Source organism: Dendrobates tinctorius, unplaced genomic scaffold (assembly GCF_039654945.1).
Source record: "Dendrobates tinctorius isolate UK_male_01 unplaced genomic scaffold, ASM3965494v1 ptg000086l, whole genome shotgun sequence".
NCBI classification, from domain to species: Eukaryota; Metazoa; Chordata; class Amphibia; order Anura; family Dendrobatidae; genus Dendrobates; species Dendrobates tinctorius.
Genome location: NW_027361754.1, coordinates 9463505 through 9482762, shown reverse-complemented (window position 1 = coordinate 9482762; position 19258 = coordinate 9463505). Strand labels below are relative to the sequence as shown.

Below are 19258 nucleotides of genomic sequence, written 5' to 3'. Positions count from 1 at the left end.
CCGTCCCCACAAAGTTCCTATGTAATAGCCGATCCGCGGGGCTTATAGTGATTCTCCGTATAAAGCCACTTTACTGACTTTATATTACAGCTGTTGGGCACCTCTGGGGGGGATAATTTTTAGGTCTTTTATTCAATTGGAGCTAACATTAATTTTTGTAATTGCTTTTCATTAAAAATTCTGACCAGTTTCCTTTCTTTCGCCTCTGTGCTGCTGGCTACAGAGTGAGTAAACGGAGAATCCATCAGCAAGCGCGTTCTGATGCATGGAAAGGTTCTAAATTTGTCTTTTGAGCCGATTTTTGACCACGGACCACATCAAAGTGGTAAAAGCCAAAATGGTGCAAAAGTTTTAATGAAACCCAAATGCAAAAATGATTAGCGCCAAATGCATTTCAGCAAAAAAGAAGAAATAATAATAGTCAGCAAAAGAGAACAACCCCTTTAATTGCATTATCAATTTCATTCAGACCCAAAGTAAAGGCCAGAATATTACAGCTTTTTTTTTTACCGGACGCCTCAGATGACCATTACAGACCAAGGGAAAGGAGTTTTGTCCATGGGCATAAAAAGTAAAAAAAAAAAAAAAAAAAAAAAAAAGACAAAGTTCTCAATGTGACTGGAGAACAAACTCAAAATCAAATAAGCTACTTTAATGCATTTTTTCTATATTCTTTTTAGGCCTTTTTTGTGTTTCAAAAATGCAGCAAAATTTTCTTCTGGGTTTAGACCTCGGGTATGTTCAGGATTTTGAGCAAAAATATATATTACTTTTTTCCCTTTTTTTTTTTCAAAAACAGCACCACACCTGTACACAGGTTACATCTGGTATTGCAGCTTTTCTACATAAAAAGTGAACAGGACTGAGCAGGTTTCTGCACAGATTGTTGCGCCAATATCCAACCTTGCCCAGGAAAGCACTACCAAGCTGTACCTAGCTGGTTTCAATGGGAAAATGGCTCCTTGTATTTGGAACGGTTTCCAAAACCATTTTAATATGTGGCACTTGGGGTAGCGGCACATTAAATGGAGCTGACCCACAGTAATTTAGACTGCAAACCCCAAGTCCCACTTCTGAGATCTGACATGAAAACGTAAATGGATTGTATTTACGCATATTCCAAACCAGCGCCCCCTCTGTATGTAGGTTGTGAGTGGTATTGCAGATTAGTCCTATTCACTTCAATAGAAGCTGAGCGGCCATGCCCGAGATCAGATGAGAGCATTTCACACTCAATGTACACATTTCCAGCGAGTCTCCTGTCCCATAGGCATGTTTACGGCATTTAGCGCAGATTGGGAGACCCGCGAGAACTGGAGAACAGTCTATACATTATGGTCTGCATACAAAATTATATTCACAGACCTTATTCACCACCACCCCTTTAAGAGGCGATTCCACATATTTCCAGGCATATTTGCAAATTACAGGTATATAAATAAAAAATACATGTACAGAAGAGTTTATTTTTGGACTATTCGCGTCTAATCTCCATGACATTATTTGAAATATTTACAGCGCCACCCAGTGGCTACATTAGCAAAAAAAAAAAGTAACTTTTGCAAAAATCAAATATTGGATTCTGAGTGCGACATCATAGAAAGGACCATAAAATTGGTTAATCATAACTACTTTGTTAATGCAACAGAGACTTGATATATTAAAAAAAAAAAAAAAAAAAGTTATTTCGTAGCAAATTTTATTTCATTGGATGTTTAGGAATTAAATGCAGATTTTCATTGTATGACTGCAAAAATGAAGTTTGTGTAGAGACACATTATGGTGCCACTTACGGTAGGGCTGGACTGCTAGCTGGTATGGTGGACCCAGGTGGGGTAAGCCTGCGGTGCCCACATGGGGCGGGTCATCGTGGGCAGTGCCCGACTGCTGGAGCGCCAACTCTATCTCTTCATCATTCAATCCTGCAAAAGGGGAAGAAAAAAATTTGGATGAGAAGAGACAAGCTCCAGTGTGCACAGGGAACCATTATGCAACTGACACTTATATATACCAGGAGGGTAATAAACTATTGAGCGTGATCTTATAGACTGAGCGTGAACATTTGTTTGAGGTTTGATTTTCTCAAATCAATTTGCTTAATTTCTCAACAGTTTTATTATCGCAGCTCAAAGCTTAATACTCCACAACCACTCCCCTCAAAGAAGCCCATCAGTAGCAAAACCCCTTTCTACCAAAATAAGGAAGCGGCTGAGAATTTTCAGCGCTTACAAGGCTGGCACCCCTCATTCTGCTCACGTAAGGTGCAATGAAACCAGACAAAACAGAAGAAAACTAACCAAAGCTAATTATGTAAAGAGGGAGCTCGTTAACGTGCATCATTACTAGAGGAGAGGAGAGGAAGTCGACGTTTTATGACAAAAGGAGAAATAAAAAGAAAATCAAATGCACACTGAGCGATTATTGGAAAAAGGAGCAAAATACAAAAAGAATACCAAATAGCCCTGGCAGGAAATTGTCGGCAGATTATAGTCACGTCCCCCACCCCAAAGACCTGCAGTTAGACGGTCACATCGGATAATGAACCGCAGGTCTTCTTTAGAAAGATCGTGTGATTTGTGTCCCATATTAAATGGATTTAGCTTTCTCTGGTGTGGAAGAGGTTAAAAACCTTTTCTATGCTGGTCAGAAACATGCAGCTCCATTTCAGCTGCTTCTGATCTGCTCATTACCTCTTCCTATAAAAAATTGGTCCAGTTTTCTTGTCCCTGCCGGTGAAAGATTTGTCTTCCTGTGCTGAGTGTTAAAATGAAGTGTTTGTAGTAGGCCGTCACAATAAAGAGAAATACGGACGAGTGAGAGGTGTTAAAGAAAACGTATTGCACACGGACCAATGATACTCTAAGGGGTAGCTCCCATCAGCCGTATTTTTCACGGGCTGAGACAATCGCAGCATGCAGGATATACATGCATTCTATGTGTCTATATCTATTCTTTCATTTGTGTTTGAAAACCTGTCATTGGGCTCCATTATATGTCCATTTTGCAAGCCTGCGAGAAATTCTCAGCATACGGATGCCATACGGATTACATACGGATGCTTACATGGGAAAAATACGCGGCCACACCCTGACAACGGATGACATACGGAGCACCATTTAGGGACCATTTATGCATATTACGGCCGTACAATACGGTCCGTATTTTTCTACGTTGTGTGTGACGCCGGCCGTAGAGTTGTTGTAGCAAGTGTGTGTGTGTTTATCTCCTGGTCCCTGTTCCCATTTAGTTTATTCCTCCATGTCCCTATCCTCCTTATTGTTGTTTAGTGCTTTTGTAGGATAGAGGTTTTCTGTTATTAATGCTCGGTCTTTGTGTCTTGTTTACTTTACCTTTCCATCCCAAGCCTCATGGGGTGGGGGAGGGGACAGAGCAGGGTTTAAGAGTACCCCCGGGACAGGGATAGATAGGGACACAGTTCCAGGGACAACTGGTGGTTGTTTTGCAAATGGAAAAAAATCAGAAAAATAGCTCAATTTACTTGTCAATTTTTCTCTGCAGCGCAAACTTAAAAGTTTCTTAAACTGATTTACAATGCTGCTACTGTAAAACACAATAGATTCTCCAACCAAAAAGTCGGTCAGAAAAAAATCTGCAGGGGAGATGTCAACTGTCAACGATGCAGCCAATCACTGTGACCAACGGCACAAGCTGCAAACCTGAGTAACTGGCTGCAGCAATGCCAAAGTGACGTCACCTCTGCAGCCTGTGCGCCATCACAGGAACAGCGATAAGAGGCAGGGAGGGCAGGTAACAACTCCCCTTTGGGGCTGAGCCTATGGACCAATAATCTTTGAAAGGGAACAACCCCTTTAAATAAGTTTGGAAATATTGGCCGTGTCTCACGATTTTTGCAAACTACTCAGCCCATGAACAATCACAGCATGTGAAAAAAGGTAAGAGTTGTATTAGCAAAAAACATGAATAGCAACTCGTACGCAAAAAAAACACAACAAAGAGACATGTAAAAGACCCCTACAGGTCCTAAAACGGATTGTATTAGGGTCGCCGAAGATTTAAACCTGTTGTTGGTTGGAACTTTGTGTCGACCACAATTCAATATGTCCACACCTTAGATACTTGGAAATACATTGCTGCTATATTCCATAAATGACTAACACATACACACAACTCACGTCTCATCATCAGTATCAATAGTAAATAATGTTACTGGTAAGAGGTCTTTAATAAAAGCTAACTCACCCCCTCATTGCCTTCCTTTAATTAGGTTCTAACAGCGGACACGGATATACATGCAAGACTCACCTGAGACAATTTCACACCAAATTACCGTAGAGAGTCACATGAAAGCTGCAGCTATGGAGGATCGACGATACTGGTAAAGGATACGGTGATAAGTAAAACTCAGCTGCCCTTATATCCTTGTACAGAAGTATAATACGGCCCCCTATGTACAAGAATATAACTACTATAATACTGCTCCTATGTACAAGAATATAACTACTATAATTCTGCTCCTATGTACAAGAATATAACGACTATAATACTGCTCCTATGTACAAGAATATAACTACTATAATACTGCCCCCGATGTACAAGAACATAACTACTATAATACTGCCCACTATGTACAAGAATATGACTACTATAATACTGCTCGTATGTACAATAATAACTACTATAATACTGTCCCTATGTACAAGAATATAACTATGATAATACTGCTCCTATGTACAAGAATATAACTACTATAATACTGCCCCCTGTGTACAATATAACTACTATAATACTGCCCCCTATGTACAAGAATATACTATAATACGGCCCCCTATGTACAAGAATATAACTACTATAATACTGCCCCATGTGTACAATATAACTACTATAATACTGCTCCTATGTACAAGAATATAACTACTATAATACTGCCCCCTGTGTACAATATAACTACTATAATCCTGCTCCCTATGTACAAGAATGTAACTACTATAATACTGCTCCTATGTACAAGAACATTACTATAATACTGCCCCCTGTGTACAATATAACTACTATAATCCTGCTCCCCATGTACAAGAATATAACTACTATAATACTGCTCCTATGTACAAGAACATAACTACTATAATACTTCCCCCTGTGTACAATATAACTACTATAATCCTGCTCCCTAACTACTATAATACTGCTCCTATGTACAAGAATATAACTACTATAATACTGCTCCTATGTACAAGAATATAACTACTATAATACTGCCCCCTGTGTACAATATAACTACTATAATCCTGCTCCTATGTACAAGAATGTAACTGCTATAATATTCTTGTACACAGGGGGCAGTATTATAGTAGTTATATTCTTGTACATAGGGGCAGTATTATAGTAGTTATGCTGTACATAGGGACAGTATTATAGTAGTTATAGTCTTGTACATAGGGGGCATGATTATAGTAGTCTTGTACATAGGAGCAGTAGAATAAAACTACTATAATTTCACATGGGGCAGTATTATAGTAGTTATACTGCCCCCTGTGTACAAGAATATAACTACTATCATACTGCCCCCTGTGTACAAGAATATAACTACTATAATCCTGCTCCTATGTACAAGAATATAACTACTATAATCTTGTACACAGGGGGCAGTATAACTACTATAATACTGCCCCCGGTGTACAAGAATATAACTACTATAATACTGTCCCCTTATTACTAGAATATAACTACTATAATACTGCTCCTATGTACAAGACAAACTACTATAATCATGCCCCCTCTGTACAAGAATATAACTACTATAATACTGCTCCTATGTATAAGAATATAACTACTATAATACTGCATTCTAAAGACAGTGATATGAATCCAAAGGACATTTTTTTTAATCTTTCTGCAATGAGTGTACTTCAAAGATATGTAAATATTTTAATACATATAACACCACCAGAGTTCACTAATGTATAAACTGTTGTCTCAGCTTTTATTGTGCACATTTAATAACCTGTACATATGCAATGCACAAGCCATGAATCCTGTATCTCTTTGTATCAGTAACCCCCCCTTCTTCTATCAGACGGATGACAAGAGGTTAACAAGAGCAGATCATCCGAGAGAGAAGGACGTTGCAGCGTTGGCTGATATTATAAACTCCTGGCCGTTGTTTATCACTAGCCTGACTAATGCAGATTTCTTTTTTTTTTTTTGTTTCGAATAATCTAATGCAAATTAGACACACGCGCGTCTCCCAGTTGATTGCTATCTGAGCTGAATAATCTGCGAGACACCGAGGGGACACAAGGCAAGGACTCGGCAGCACACAGTCACCATCAACCTTAGGATGGCAACAACACACGACGCAGACTCCTCTATATTCCAGACTGAAAGCCGTTTATCTCTAGTATTCGTTTTATTATGATTTTTATAGTAAGACTTACATTAGAATTGTTCCGCTTTATCTCAACAGAGTATCGTCTTGGCCATATATGTAAGGGTATGCGCCAACATGGCCATCACGCAAGTACTGAAAGCTGCATTATTATAAATTGTTCCAAAAAATACAAAAATTTGCAGGAGCGATGTTCTAATACCGCAAATGGCCAATAAACACTCAGCGGAGTGCAGGCTGCCACAAATGCAGCCTGTATTCTGCAGACAGCTCCTCCGGGGACAGCGGGAGGTTATATGGATTGTGGGGAGTCCAGCTGGACTATTTAGCACCTGGCTTGTGGTCTCTGTGACATTATATAAAGCAGAACATATAGAATTAATTCACGGCAGCCCCTGCTTGTTCAAGGCCTTTACAGAGCGAACTTGCATTTTGAGAACGGTCTTTACACCGGACAGAAGTACATGAACGAGCGCGCCATCAGAAATGTACCGTTTATGTTGCCCCGTTAGGGACCAGGCTTTTTTTTTTCGTTTTTGCGCTTTCACCCCCATTCCTATGTTTTGTATTTTTTATATACCTAGCCACTTCAGGGACTAATTTTTTTTAATTAAAACTAATTTTTGAATTGTTTTCAGTATAGTATATGGGAAAATTACTAAAGAAAGAAAAAGGAGATTTTTGTGTACTCACCGTAAAATCTCTTTCTCTTAGCCTCTAATTGGGGGACACAGAACCGTGGGTGTTATGCTGCTGTCCACTAGGAGGCGACACTATGCTTAATCTGAAAAAGATTAACTTTGGCTCCTTCTCTGCAGTATACACCCCTTGACGGCGTCAGCCTTCTCCAGTTTTGTGCAAAAGCATTAGGAGGAACATAACAGGAATAACATAACCATGCCTGTAATAAGGCCACCATGTACAAACTTAAAGAACAATGTGAGAACTCAACCAAAAAACGGCCCGTAAGGGTAACAGGGTGGGAGCTGTGTCCCCCAATTAGAGGCTAAGAGAAAGATTTTACGGTGAGTACACAAAAATCTCCTTTACTCTGTCGCCTCATTGGGTGACACAGAACAGTGGGACGTCCAAAAGCAGTCCCTGGGTGGGAAGCAGTGGACGAATATTGTGTTGACAGTTCCCTAGACATGGGGTACTGCCTGCAGGACCAGTCTACCCAGGCTCGCATCCGCTGAGGACTGGGTATGAACACTGTAGTGTTTTGTAAACGTGTGGAGGCTAGTCCAAGTGGCCACCTTACACACTTGCTGAGCCGAGGCTTGGTGCTGAATGGCTCAGGAGGCCCATACCGCACGCGTAGAGTGTGCCGTGATACCGGCCGGAAGAGGAGAATTGTGAAGGCGGTAAGTCTGTTGTATGGCGGACCTGATCCACCTGGCAAGGGTGGCTTTGGAAGCCAGTAGGCCCTTGCGAACGCCTTCCGGAAGGAGGAAAAGTGAATCAGACTTCCGGAAGGAAGCGGTCCTAGACACGTATATACGCAATGCCCTGACAAGGTCAAGCGTACGCAGAGCCTTTTCCACTCTATGAACCTGAACTGGGCAAAGAGAAGGCAGTGAGATTTCCTCATTGAGATGGAAGCTGGACCCGACCTTCGGTAGGAAAGATGGGACTGTACGGAGAACCACCTTGTCCTGGTAGAAAACCAGGAAGGGTCGTCTGCAGGAAAGTGCCGAAAGTTCGGACACTCTGCGTAGCGAAGTGATTGCCACTAGAAAGACCACCTTCTGTGATAGAAGGCGGAGAGGGACCTCCTTAAGGGGTTCAAAAGGAGGTGCCTGCAATGCTGTCAGGACCAAGTTGAGGTCCCACGTGTCCAATGGACGTTTGTAGGGGGGATCCAACCGCGAAACCCCTTGGAGAAAAGTCCTCACTTGCGGCTTGTTAGCAATGCGACTCTGAAAGAGCATTGAGAGTGCTGACACCTGGCTCTTAAGCGAGCCCAGGGATAGCCTGGCATCCAGGCCCGATTGAAGGAAGCCAAGAACCTTTGGGAGAGAGTAGGGGAGTGGAGTCTGTCCATGAGATTCGCACAAAGTACAGAAAATTTTCCAGGTACGGTAGTAAATCCTCGCGGAAGCTGGCTTCTGTGCCCTGATCATGGTTGTAATGACATCCGGTGAAAAACCTGCTTGGGTCAGAACCCAGGTCTCAATGGCCATGCCGTCAAATTGAGAGCCCCTGAGTTCTGATGGAAGAACGGGCCTTGTGACAGAAGGTCGGGACGGATGGGGAGACGCCAGGGGGCGTCTGCTGTGAGTTGTACGACGTCGGCGTACCATGTACGCCTGGGCCAGTCTGGTGCGATTAGGATGGTTGGAACTCCCTCTTGTTTGATCTTCCTCAGGACTCTGGAGATCAGGGGGAGGGGTGGGAAAATGTACAGAAGCTGGAACTGGGTCCAGTCTTGAACCAGGGCATCTGCACCCAGCGATGGCAGATCTGACAAAATTTCGGGATGGAGAGACCACTCCCACGAGTCCATTCCTTGTCTGCTGAGGTAGTCGGCTTCCCAGTTGTCCACACCCGGAATGTGGACCGCAGAGAGTACCGACCTCGCGTCCTCCACCCAGTGGAGGATATGTCACTTCTTTCATCGCCTGGATGCTGCGGGTCCCGTCTTGATGGTTCACGTATGCCACCGCCGTGGCATTGTCCGACTGTATTCTGACATGAGAGGCTGCCAGCAAGTGATCAAAGGCACTCAATGCTAGGAAGATGGCCCGTATCTCCAGGATGTTGATGGGCATATTCGCTTCCATTGGTGACCACTTGCCTTGCGCCCTGTGATGTAGATGCACCGCGCCCCAACCAGTCAGGCTTGCGTCGGTGGTCAAAACCTTCCATTGGCCTGGGAGAAAGGATTTTCCCCTTGCAAGCGAGGTTGGCTTGAGCCACCAGTGTAGGGACGTTCTGGCTTTTGATGTTAACCGGAACTCCCTGTTGAGGGAGAATGGATTCCTGTCCCAGGACTTGAGGATGGTCAGTTGAAGAGGTCTGAGGTGAAACTGGGCAAATGGTACCGCCTCCATTGCTGCTGCCATCCTGCTGAGGACTCTCATGGCAAACCGGAGAGATCGGGGGGATTGCGGAGGAGTATGCGAACTCCTAGACAGAGAGCCAGTGTCTTGTCCCTGGGGAGGAGCACCAGACCCCTGGAGGTGTCGAATAGCATCCCCAGGAAGGTCAGAGACTGACTCGGGGTAGTCGATGACTTTTGTAAATTGACTAACCATCCCAGGCGACTCAGAGTGCCGATTGTGATTGAGACGTTGACCTCGCAGTCCTTGAAGGTGGGGGCTTTGATGAGAAGGTCGTCCAGGTATGGAACGACTACTATGCCTCTGGAGTGTAGAACGTCCATGGTGGCTGCCATGATCTTGGTAAACGTTCTGGGAGCCGTGGCGAGTCCGAACGGGAGGGCAACGAACTGGTAGTGGTCCTGGTCGATTGTGAACCTGAGAAATCTCTGATGGGCGGGAGCAATTGGTATATGCAGGTATGCGTCTTGTATGTCTATGGAGGCGAGATATTCGCCTTTCTCCATGGACGCAATGATTGACCGGAGGGACTCCATGCGAAAATGACGAACCCGAACATACTTGTTGAGTTGTTTTAGGTCTAGTATGGGTCGGACACTGCCTCCCTTCTTGGGAACTACGAACAGATTGGAGTAGAACCCTCAGAAGCGCTCGTCTGCAGGAACCGGTACTATGACTCCTGTTTGAAGGAGGGAGGAAACCGCTTGATTGAAGGCTCGTGCCTTGAGTGGTGGTTTTGGGGGAACGGAGAGGAAGAACCGGTTCGGTGGGCTGGTAGAAAACTCGATCTTGTATCCGGAAGACACTATTTCCTTGACCCACCTGTCTTCTGCAATAGGCAGCCAGACCTGCTGAAAGAGTAGCAGTCATCCGCCTACGAGTGGGGTGTCTTCCGGAAGCTGTGAGTCATGATGAGGAGAAAGTCTGAGATTTTCCTCCTTTGGACTTTGCCTGGCCTGCTTTTGACTGCCAGGTCCTGTCTGGCCTCTGTGCCGCCCTTGTGTTGTCTCTGCAGGGGGAGCGTTTACGATTTTGTGCTGGGCGCGAGACGGACCAGCCTGAAGAATTCCGAAAGGATCGGAAACGAGATTGGTTACATCTTTTAAACGTGCGTTTTGGTATTGAGGGAGAGAGGTACTCTTACCCTCGGTGGCATTGGATATCATTGTATCCAGTTTTTCACCGAAAAGACGCCCACTGAAGTACGGGAGATTTGTGAGGGACTTTTTTGAGGCCGTGTCCGCTTTCCATTCCCTCAGCCAGAGGATACGCCGGATCGAGATGGCGTTTGATGCTACACCTCTTGCAGAATCCAAAGCTGCATGGATCATGTAATCTACTACTAGTGCTATTTGAACCGCCTGGTCCGACAGCTGAGGATTTGAAGCTTGGAGGCCCTGTTGCATTTTTTGAGCCCAGGCTAGAATGGCCTTGGCCGCCCAGACTGAAGCAAACGCGGGAGCCATGGAAGCTCCTGCTGCTTCGAAGATTGAAGGAGCCATGCGTTCTACCTGTCTGTCTGCTGCGTCCTTGAGGGTTGAGCTGTCTGGCAGTGAAAGACGAGTCTGTGCTGCTAGCCTAGAGACTGGGGGGTCCACTTCGGGTGGATCGGTCCATTCCTTGGTGTCCTTCTGTGGGAAGGGGTACTTTGCTTCTAAGTATTTGCGATTGGCGAATTTTTTTCTGAGGCTGCGAAAAATGCTTAGAAAGTATTTTTTTAAATTCCAGGTGATTAGGGAAGACCTTAGGTGGTTTCATAACAGTCTCGAAGAAAATATTGTGTTCTGGGGCTTCCGGGGTTGGATCAGAAATGTCCAGCACCCGAAGGATGGAGGAGATTATATCCTCAACTAGAGTTGTATTACTAGGGGGACAAGGTATCAGAGAAGTCTCTGTTTCGTTGCCTGAGTTAGAGTCACAAATGCCTTCTGAGTCTTGCGCATCGCTAAGGAGCTCCCTAGCAGGTGAACTAGGGCGGAGGTCTTCTGTGGTCGGGAATCGTTGTGGAGATCCGCGTTGCCTGTCTGTCAGGGGACGGTGAAGGTGATCTAGAGCCACCGTGTCTCTCCCTGGAGGGGGACGAACGAGTGCTATGTAAGGACGCGGATGAACGCGACCTGTGGGTCCGCTTTCGTCTGAGACTGTCGGAAGCGGCATGTCCCTGAGACGGGCTGTCCCTTTGCTGGGTAGCGTTCATAGCCGAGACATGACCCTGCACAGCCTGCAGTAGTGTGGAGGTCAGGTTATTCATGGACTGTCATAGACTGCGACATCTGAGTGGCCCATTCCGGCGTGGTCGCAGGCGCAGAAGCATTGGTAGGGACGTTTTGGGGTTCGGACCCAGTGTTTCGGGTACAGTCCCGGCAGTGCGGGTACGTGCTGCCACTGGGGAGTGGACTTGCAGGCTGTGCAGAATGCATAAAAACAGTCTTGCCTGGTCCTCTTTCTTGAGCCCGACATAGTGCTTAGAGGCTGGCTATCAGGGGCCTTACAGGGGTGGCTATGCAGAGGGAAGTATAGGGGAGCGTTATAGGTAATATGAATTCACAACTGGGTAAGGGAACCCAGCTGTGATCTTACCCCACCGATGTGCCCCTAGATCCAGCGCCGACAATTGACGGTCCTGTGCCCCCCAGAGACTGCTGTGTTGCTTCAGCTATGTTTTCTGCTGCCGCAAGATGGCCACCGGGATTCTGAGGTGGAGGAGAAAGGGGGCAGAGAGCTGAAAAGGGCGCACTGAGCTATGTAAAAGCGCGCCCTTCAGGCCTCGATCCGCCCCTTCTATGACACTGCAGAGTGTCATTTTCGTCATCCGGGGGGCGGAAATAAGGCGGCGACTTCGGCTAGGCCGAAGCCGCGGTCTAAATTTGAGACCTCATGCCCAGAAGGGCTCCAGGACGGCGCGGTTGTCCGGGGGGTGGTTGGATTTAACCCAGACCCCCCTGGAATGAAAGGAAGGCTAGCGGTGGGGTCATGAAGGCGAACGGTGCCCTGTGAAGGGTCCATTGGGGCGCTATGCAGCTGGTGCTGCCGTAGCGACAGGGGCGCAGGGAGCCCCGTCTCTGACAAGTGCCATGCCTGCCTGCACCTCCCCCGGTCCCAACAGGAGCCCGCAGCTGGGCTGGAGTCCCTGGGTCTGTAAGCGGTTCAATGGTGCCTGATACAGGCCCTACCTGTGGTGTCTCAACCTAATACCCCCAGAGGGGGATTAGGGAGGGTGCTGCTGTCACCGTCAGGGGGCTTCACCCTCTCCTCGACCTCAACCCAGAGCCGAAAGAAACTGGGGAAGGAGGGGGGGTCTCGACTTCGAACCAGTACCCGAGGGACTGGGGAGGGAGCGACATGGGGAACAGCCACCTCGACCTCAACCAGGTACCCCTAATAGGGGACCGAGGAGGGAGCCATGCCGGGAGTCTCGCTGGAGACCCGCTTTTCTTCATCTGTAGTCCGTTGAAAAAAAAAACAAGTAAGAAAAAACGGAGTAAAAATTTTTAGGTGTGCCTCCTTGCGACACTAAGCAAAAACTGGAGAAGGCTGATGCCGTCCAGGGGTGTATACTGCAGAGGAGGAGCCAAAGTTAATCTTTTTCAGATTAAGCATAGTGTCGCCTCCTAGTGGACAGCAGCATAACACCCACGGTTCTGTGTCCCCCAATGAGGCGACAGAGTAAATTGAGGTGAAATAGTAAAAAAATAAAAAATGCACCCCACAATTCTGCCATCATCTCGGCATTATTACGGTGTTTATTGGAAAGCCAAAATGATTAAAATCACAATTCTCCAGGTCAATAAAATTATGGTGATACCAAACCTGCAGAGATTTTTGTCATCGAAATTGGTAAATAAAAAAAATTCATGAGTTCATAAAAAAAAAAATAAAATTTGTATTTCTGCCTCCATTTTCCAGCAAGGTTTTAATTTTTCCATCAATAGAACTTGTTTTTTTGAGTGGTGAGTGGACGGTTTTATTGATACCATTTTGGGCTACAAATAGAATTTTTGTAGGCAGGTTTGGTGACTGAAAAATTGCAATTTGACACTGATTTTTTAGTCTATCATTTCATAGACAGGACAGGTGGAAACCTAACAGGTTTATTTCATTTATTCTACTTCCCAGATAAAAATAAAGTAACACATTTTTATATTTCTGGAACAATGTAATTTTTTTTTTTACTATTTTTCAGTCTCCCAAGTAAAGATCAGTCTCCGATGGAGGCTGCACTGAGTCCACGGCAGTGCCAAGATGCAGCGATGCGGGCCTTCAGCAGAACCCGGCTGCCATAATAACCCATTAGAGAAATATTTGTCACCAGAAATTGCTGCCCCATCAGACAGCAGCATAATGTAGGGGCAGAGACCATGATTCCAGCGATGGGTCACTTACTGGGCTGCTTGCTGTAGGACTTGATTAAACACGGATTTATCTTTTGTAGTTCTGCAAGTTTTCTTACTGAGGAGTTTCTGCTATGGGGTCCACCATCTTCACGAGCTAACTCTGCCTAGCAATTCTCATTGGCAGCTTTCTGCCTATGTACGGTGTAGTAAGAGAGCTGCCAATCAATGGAATAGTAAAACAGAACTCATTAAGAGTCCTAGCAGATAAGGCTAGTTTCACATTTGCGTCCTTGTGTGCAGTGCATCGTGCGCAAGTAGAAATGCATGCAAAACGCTCATGCGTTTTTGCATGCGTTTGCGTTTTTATGCGCGTGTGTTCTCTAGGTGTCACATTTCACAGGAGGAAAATCCTTGAAACAGACTCCATCAAACAAGGTTTCTTTGTGTAGGGGTGGTTTAAACCAGTGTCTAGACATGTTTACTCTTAAAATGCATGCGTACGCATGTCCATGTGCACGCCTGCGTTCCCATAGACTATAATAAGTTGTTTTGACGCATTCCATGCGCAAGCAGTTTCTTGATGCCTTTGGACGGACCCAAAAATGCAACATGTTGCGTTCGGGGCGTCTAGATGCACACCTGGAAAAAAACGCATGCGCATGAAAACGCAGACGAGCGCATGCAAACGCAAGGCCATGTGTATGCCATGTTAAACATAGGTTCGCATGAAGCATGGATGCGCTGCGCACAAAAACGCTAATATGAAACCAGCCTTAAACAGTGATATCTAAGTGCAGCAAGGAGCTGGAATCAGAGCTGCCCCGATTTTGTGCGGTCCTAATATTGGGAAGCATTAACCTATTGACACCTTCCCTTTAAGATTCCTCTTAGCTGTTGGGCACATGGACATTAGGAGCAATAGAATGACACAAAGCCTAACCTAACAATACACTAATCCGAGCAAAGTTATAGGGAGGAGCAGGTGAGCGGTGACATTACTTATTATGAATGGTGGATCCTGTGTCAGTATAATCCTGCCTGTGAGGATAATGGCACAGCTGTACTGAAAAATGAGTCATATAAAAAAAGTAATATTTTTATATTGATCATATTACAGAAGGTTGAAAAAATATAAAATTTAACAAAAACAGCTAATTTCTGATGACACACCCATAACAGATTATCAGAGCTTCTATAAAGGGAGTGTGTCATGATTTAACTCATGGATCAGTAATGTAATGTATGTACACAGTGACTGCACCAGCAGAATAGTGAGTGCTGCTCTGGAGTATAACACAGGATGTAACTCAGGATCAGTAATGTAATGTATGTACACAGTGACTACACCAGCAGAATAGAGAGTGCAGCTCTGGGGTATAATACAGGATGTAACTCAGGATCAGTAATGTAATGTATGTACACAGTGACTACACCAGCAGAATAGTGAGTGCAGCTCTGGAGTATAACACAGGATGTAACTCAGGATCAGTAATGTATGTACACAGTGACTGCACCAGCCGAATAGTGAGTGCAGCTCTGGGGTATAATACAAGATGTAAATCAGGATCAGTAATGTATGTACACAGTGACTGCACCAGCAGAATAGTGAGTGCAGCTCTGGGGTATAATACAGGATGTAACTCAGGATCAGTAATGTAATGTATGTACACAGTGACTGCACCAGCAGAATAGTGAGTGCAGCTCTGGAGTATAATACAGGATGTAACGCAGGATCAGTAATGTAATGTATGCACACAGTGGCTGCACCAGCAGTATAGTGAGTGCAGCTCTGGGGGTATAATACAGGATGTAACTCAGGATCAGTAATGTAAGTACACAGTGACTGCACCAGCAGAATAGTGAGTGCAGCTCTGGAGTATAATACAGGAAGTAACTCAGGATCAGTAATGTATGTACACAGTGACTGCACCAGCAGAATAGTGAGTGGAGCTCTGGAGTATAATACAGGATGTAGCTCAGGATCAGTAATATAATGTATGTACACAGTGACTGTACCAGCAGAATAGTGAGTGCAACTCTGGAGTATAATACAGGATGTAACTCAGGATCAATAATGTAATGTATGTACACAGTGACTCCACCAGCAGAATAGTGAGTGCAGCTCTGGAGTATAATACAGGATGTAACTCAGGATCAGTAATGTATGTACACAGTGACTGCACCAGCAGAATAGTGAGTGCAGCTCTGGGGTATAATACAGGAGGCAACTCAGGATCAGTAACGTATGTACAGAGTGACACCAATGAGATGAAGATAGATTACTATATGTTATATGATGTTTAATAGCAGAAGATGCAAAGCAAATGGGAGCCATTAGTTCTGTTAACTCCCGCTGGTCGTTTGCCAATTTCATGGGTTTTGGGTCCTATTGGTGACTTTAGCATCAGCCACATTCGAGGCCCAGCCAGGTGTCAGTGATCTCTTACTATAATATTTGTTGGGTCCTAAAACCTCAATGCATTTTTACTGCCTAAATCTGATGTCTGTGAGTCACCTGCTGTAATGTACAGATGTAGCAGAGCTGAATTTATGTCTTCATCAACTGTACTAATTGTGCATTTTGTCTGTCCTTAGTAATGATTATAGATTACATTTTCCTGCAGTCCTACGAAAAAAAAAAAATCACATATCACATTGTTTCGTCACCATGGGATGTGTTAAATGACAAACTCAGCTCTGCTATAATATCTGTTACCACTTTCCTAGTAAACTCATTGGAAAGAATAAATTACGTTGTCACCTCAATAGCCGTTTACACCTATATTGATGGGTACTATGGTACTGAATGCGATACCCAGGGCCCCACACCCACTACAAGACCCCTGGAGCAAGGTGCCTCAGGCTGCGGTGGGAATGAGAGGGTTAAGGTTGAGTTGGGAGAGCATGCAGGGCGAGAGAGCCGTTAAAAGTCCCCGGCTGACCCTAAGACCCCTATTTCCCAGAGCCCTGTATAAAATTGAATTTTTTAAACATAAATTACACGTAATGACGACACAGTAAAAACTAACAGTAATGGAAAGCTGTGCTGTATTTCATTAGGCGAGCGGATTCTGTGCTACCTGATACAGACGGCTCTTGTTTATGAGTTAGTGTGTTAGCAGATGTGGATAGAGGCATTCTCCTCGACCTTGCTCTTCTCATTGGGGCATGAAATTACGATGCCAGCACCTTCATATTACAGCCATAAATACTGTAAACTGCAAATTTAAGCCAACGGCTCCTATTGTCTCTGAACATAAAGCTGATCGGTATTTATTTAAAAGGGGCGAGGGAAAAATATTATATATCACATTGTTTATGGGTTTTTACGCCCGTCCCTCTAGCACAACAGCAGCGAGAACTAATATATATATATATATATATATATATATATATATATATTTTATTTTAAATTCACATAAATAGACACAAAAGATAAGAATGTATCATTAATATATTTGTAACCAATTAACCAAAATGCCTGCGGTTACATTTTCCTGAATTCCGATGTTGACACTCTTGTTTCGCGCTTTTTTCACATTTACATTTGTCCATTCGTTTAAAAACAAAATTCATGAAAAAAAACAACAAACAAATCAGAAATCAGCTGAATGATTATTATTGGGTCCGCCTGGATTTTTAAAGGAAAAAAACAAAAAAAACAACAAAACCCAAATGGACCCCAAAAATCAATGTGATCTCACTGCTTCTGTTTGTGTCAGTTTTGCCACAGATCCATTTTGCAGATTAAATCAGTCTGTCCTTAAAAAAAACAAAAAAAAAAAACAGTGGAACAAACGGACCGTTAAAATGCTAGTGTGAACGTAACCTAACTTTAGCCAGTTTTTTTTTTTTTTTTTACACTATTTTTTTTCTTACATGACAGGGAGGACAGAAATTAATAACTGGATCCTGAAAGGCAAATCATCAAAGTTATAGGGAGATGTGTATAATGCTACATAAATAGATATACTCTGCAGAAATATGGAAGAGTTTGGTATGAGCCACCGAGGAGGCAGTAAGCGCAGCGATACTAGTCATCACCCAGCTTTCCCTGATATTACACTCTGGATTTGCAGCCGCCTTATATCAGATGACTTTTTGAGTCCAGAATTAAAATTTTACATAAATATCATTTCAACTTGGTGCAAAAAATTATTCAGAAAAATTACTTGCAGATTCCCGAACCAGAGAAGACCGTGATGAATGTGGAATATAAGGATGGTTTCGGAGCCTGTCGTGTTAATTATTTTTTTTACATCTTTATGAAAAAAAAAAACACAAAAACAAACTGTACATGTTGGGTTTTGTCAATTTACTAATTAATTGCTGCTTGGTGTCTCAGGGCAAAAAAGCAAAGTGGCTTCAGGGAGATGACAGCTGGAGATGGCAACACACGTGCTAAGGTGCAAGTGCAAGACCAAGACGTGGTGTCATCAGCACCTCCCCGGGGCACAAAGCGCACCTTATAAGAAGCCAGCGAGTCAAGAACAAGCGTGGAAGACTGCACTATAACATACAGTAGATCCCAAAATTAAAAGGGGTGTTCTGGTCTGAGTTTTACCCTTTTATTGGAAAGAATAGTGTGTGAGCCTCCACTGGGACCCTGACTGATCCCCAAAAAGGGGTCAGGTCCCTCATTTTCCTTGTGATGCAATACTATGGCCAGGAGGGGTTTTAAAGAAGTGGCAAGTCAAGCGTGCAAGACAGCACCATAGACTGGAGTGTGACGGTGATAGCGGGGCGCAGCGGTCGGCTATCTCCAGATTTTCAGCACCTTGTGCGACCTGTCGTTCCATTCACCTCTTCCTGGTTCAAGTCTTGCACAGGAATGGGAACACAAGTGGCCCCGTCCTGGCGATCAGTGAGGTCTCAGTGGTGAGACCCAAATTGGACTCGGTCCCAAGTTCAGGAGAGCACGGCTACAAGCATTACACGGGAATTGTGCAATACTCCCTGTGGTGGCGCTAGACGGAAACTTTACACTTTCCAAAATCTGGTTGCAAGTGTTAAGTGATGGCTGAAGGTGTCGATACAACTTATTTGATGATCAGGAACAAAAATTGGATAAAATGTTGGGCACGGAGTTTCGCCAACCGTTTCCAAATCTAACTTTTCTACAAACAGGAAAAAAAAAAGCATCCCATCAAGTAACGGGCTAGCAAGGTCTGCTATAAGTAATGGGTTAATGCAGCGCTTGGTAATGGTCCTCGGCACAGACTTCATTACAGAGCGGCTCCGTGCCCTCCCCTCGGAGCAGAGCATGAAGCAATGTCATTCCGCTGAGCCCTGGCATACTGATGCAACACCTGGAGCAGATGAGCTGCGCAGACCCTGATGCAACACCCGGGGCCCAGCTGAGTCCTGCATCTAGTCTCATCCTAATAGAGACATCGGAGCAGGCGCGTGTGGATCTGGTGTAAATACACATCTCAGGGGGCGCCCTCCTGCCCCCCGCACTCGCAAACTAAGCTCTCCATCTTTATAAAAAAATA

The 19258-nt window shown here is 44.5% G+C and overlaps 1 protein-coding gene across 2 annotated transcripts in view; it reads right to left on the bottom strand.

Moving 5' to 3' along the window:
* The window catches only part of PEX14 (peroxisomal biogenesis factor 14), a 113149-nt gene that overhangs the window by 15343 nt on the left and 78548 nt on the right, over positions 1-19258 (bottom strand). For both annotated transcript variants that reach the window (XM_073585021.1, XM_073585020.1), the window contains exon 4: positions 1794-1922. In XM_073585021.1, the coding sequence (XP_073441122.1) occupies positions 1794-1922 (129 nt within the window). The remainder of the gene's footprint in view (positions 1-1793; positions 1923-19258) is intronic.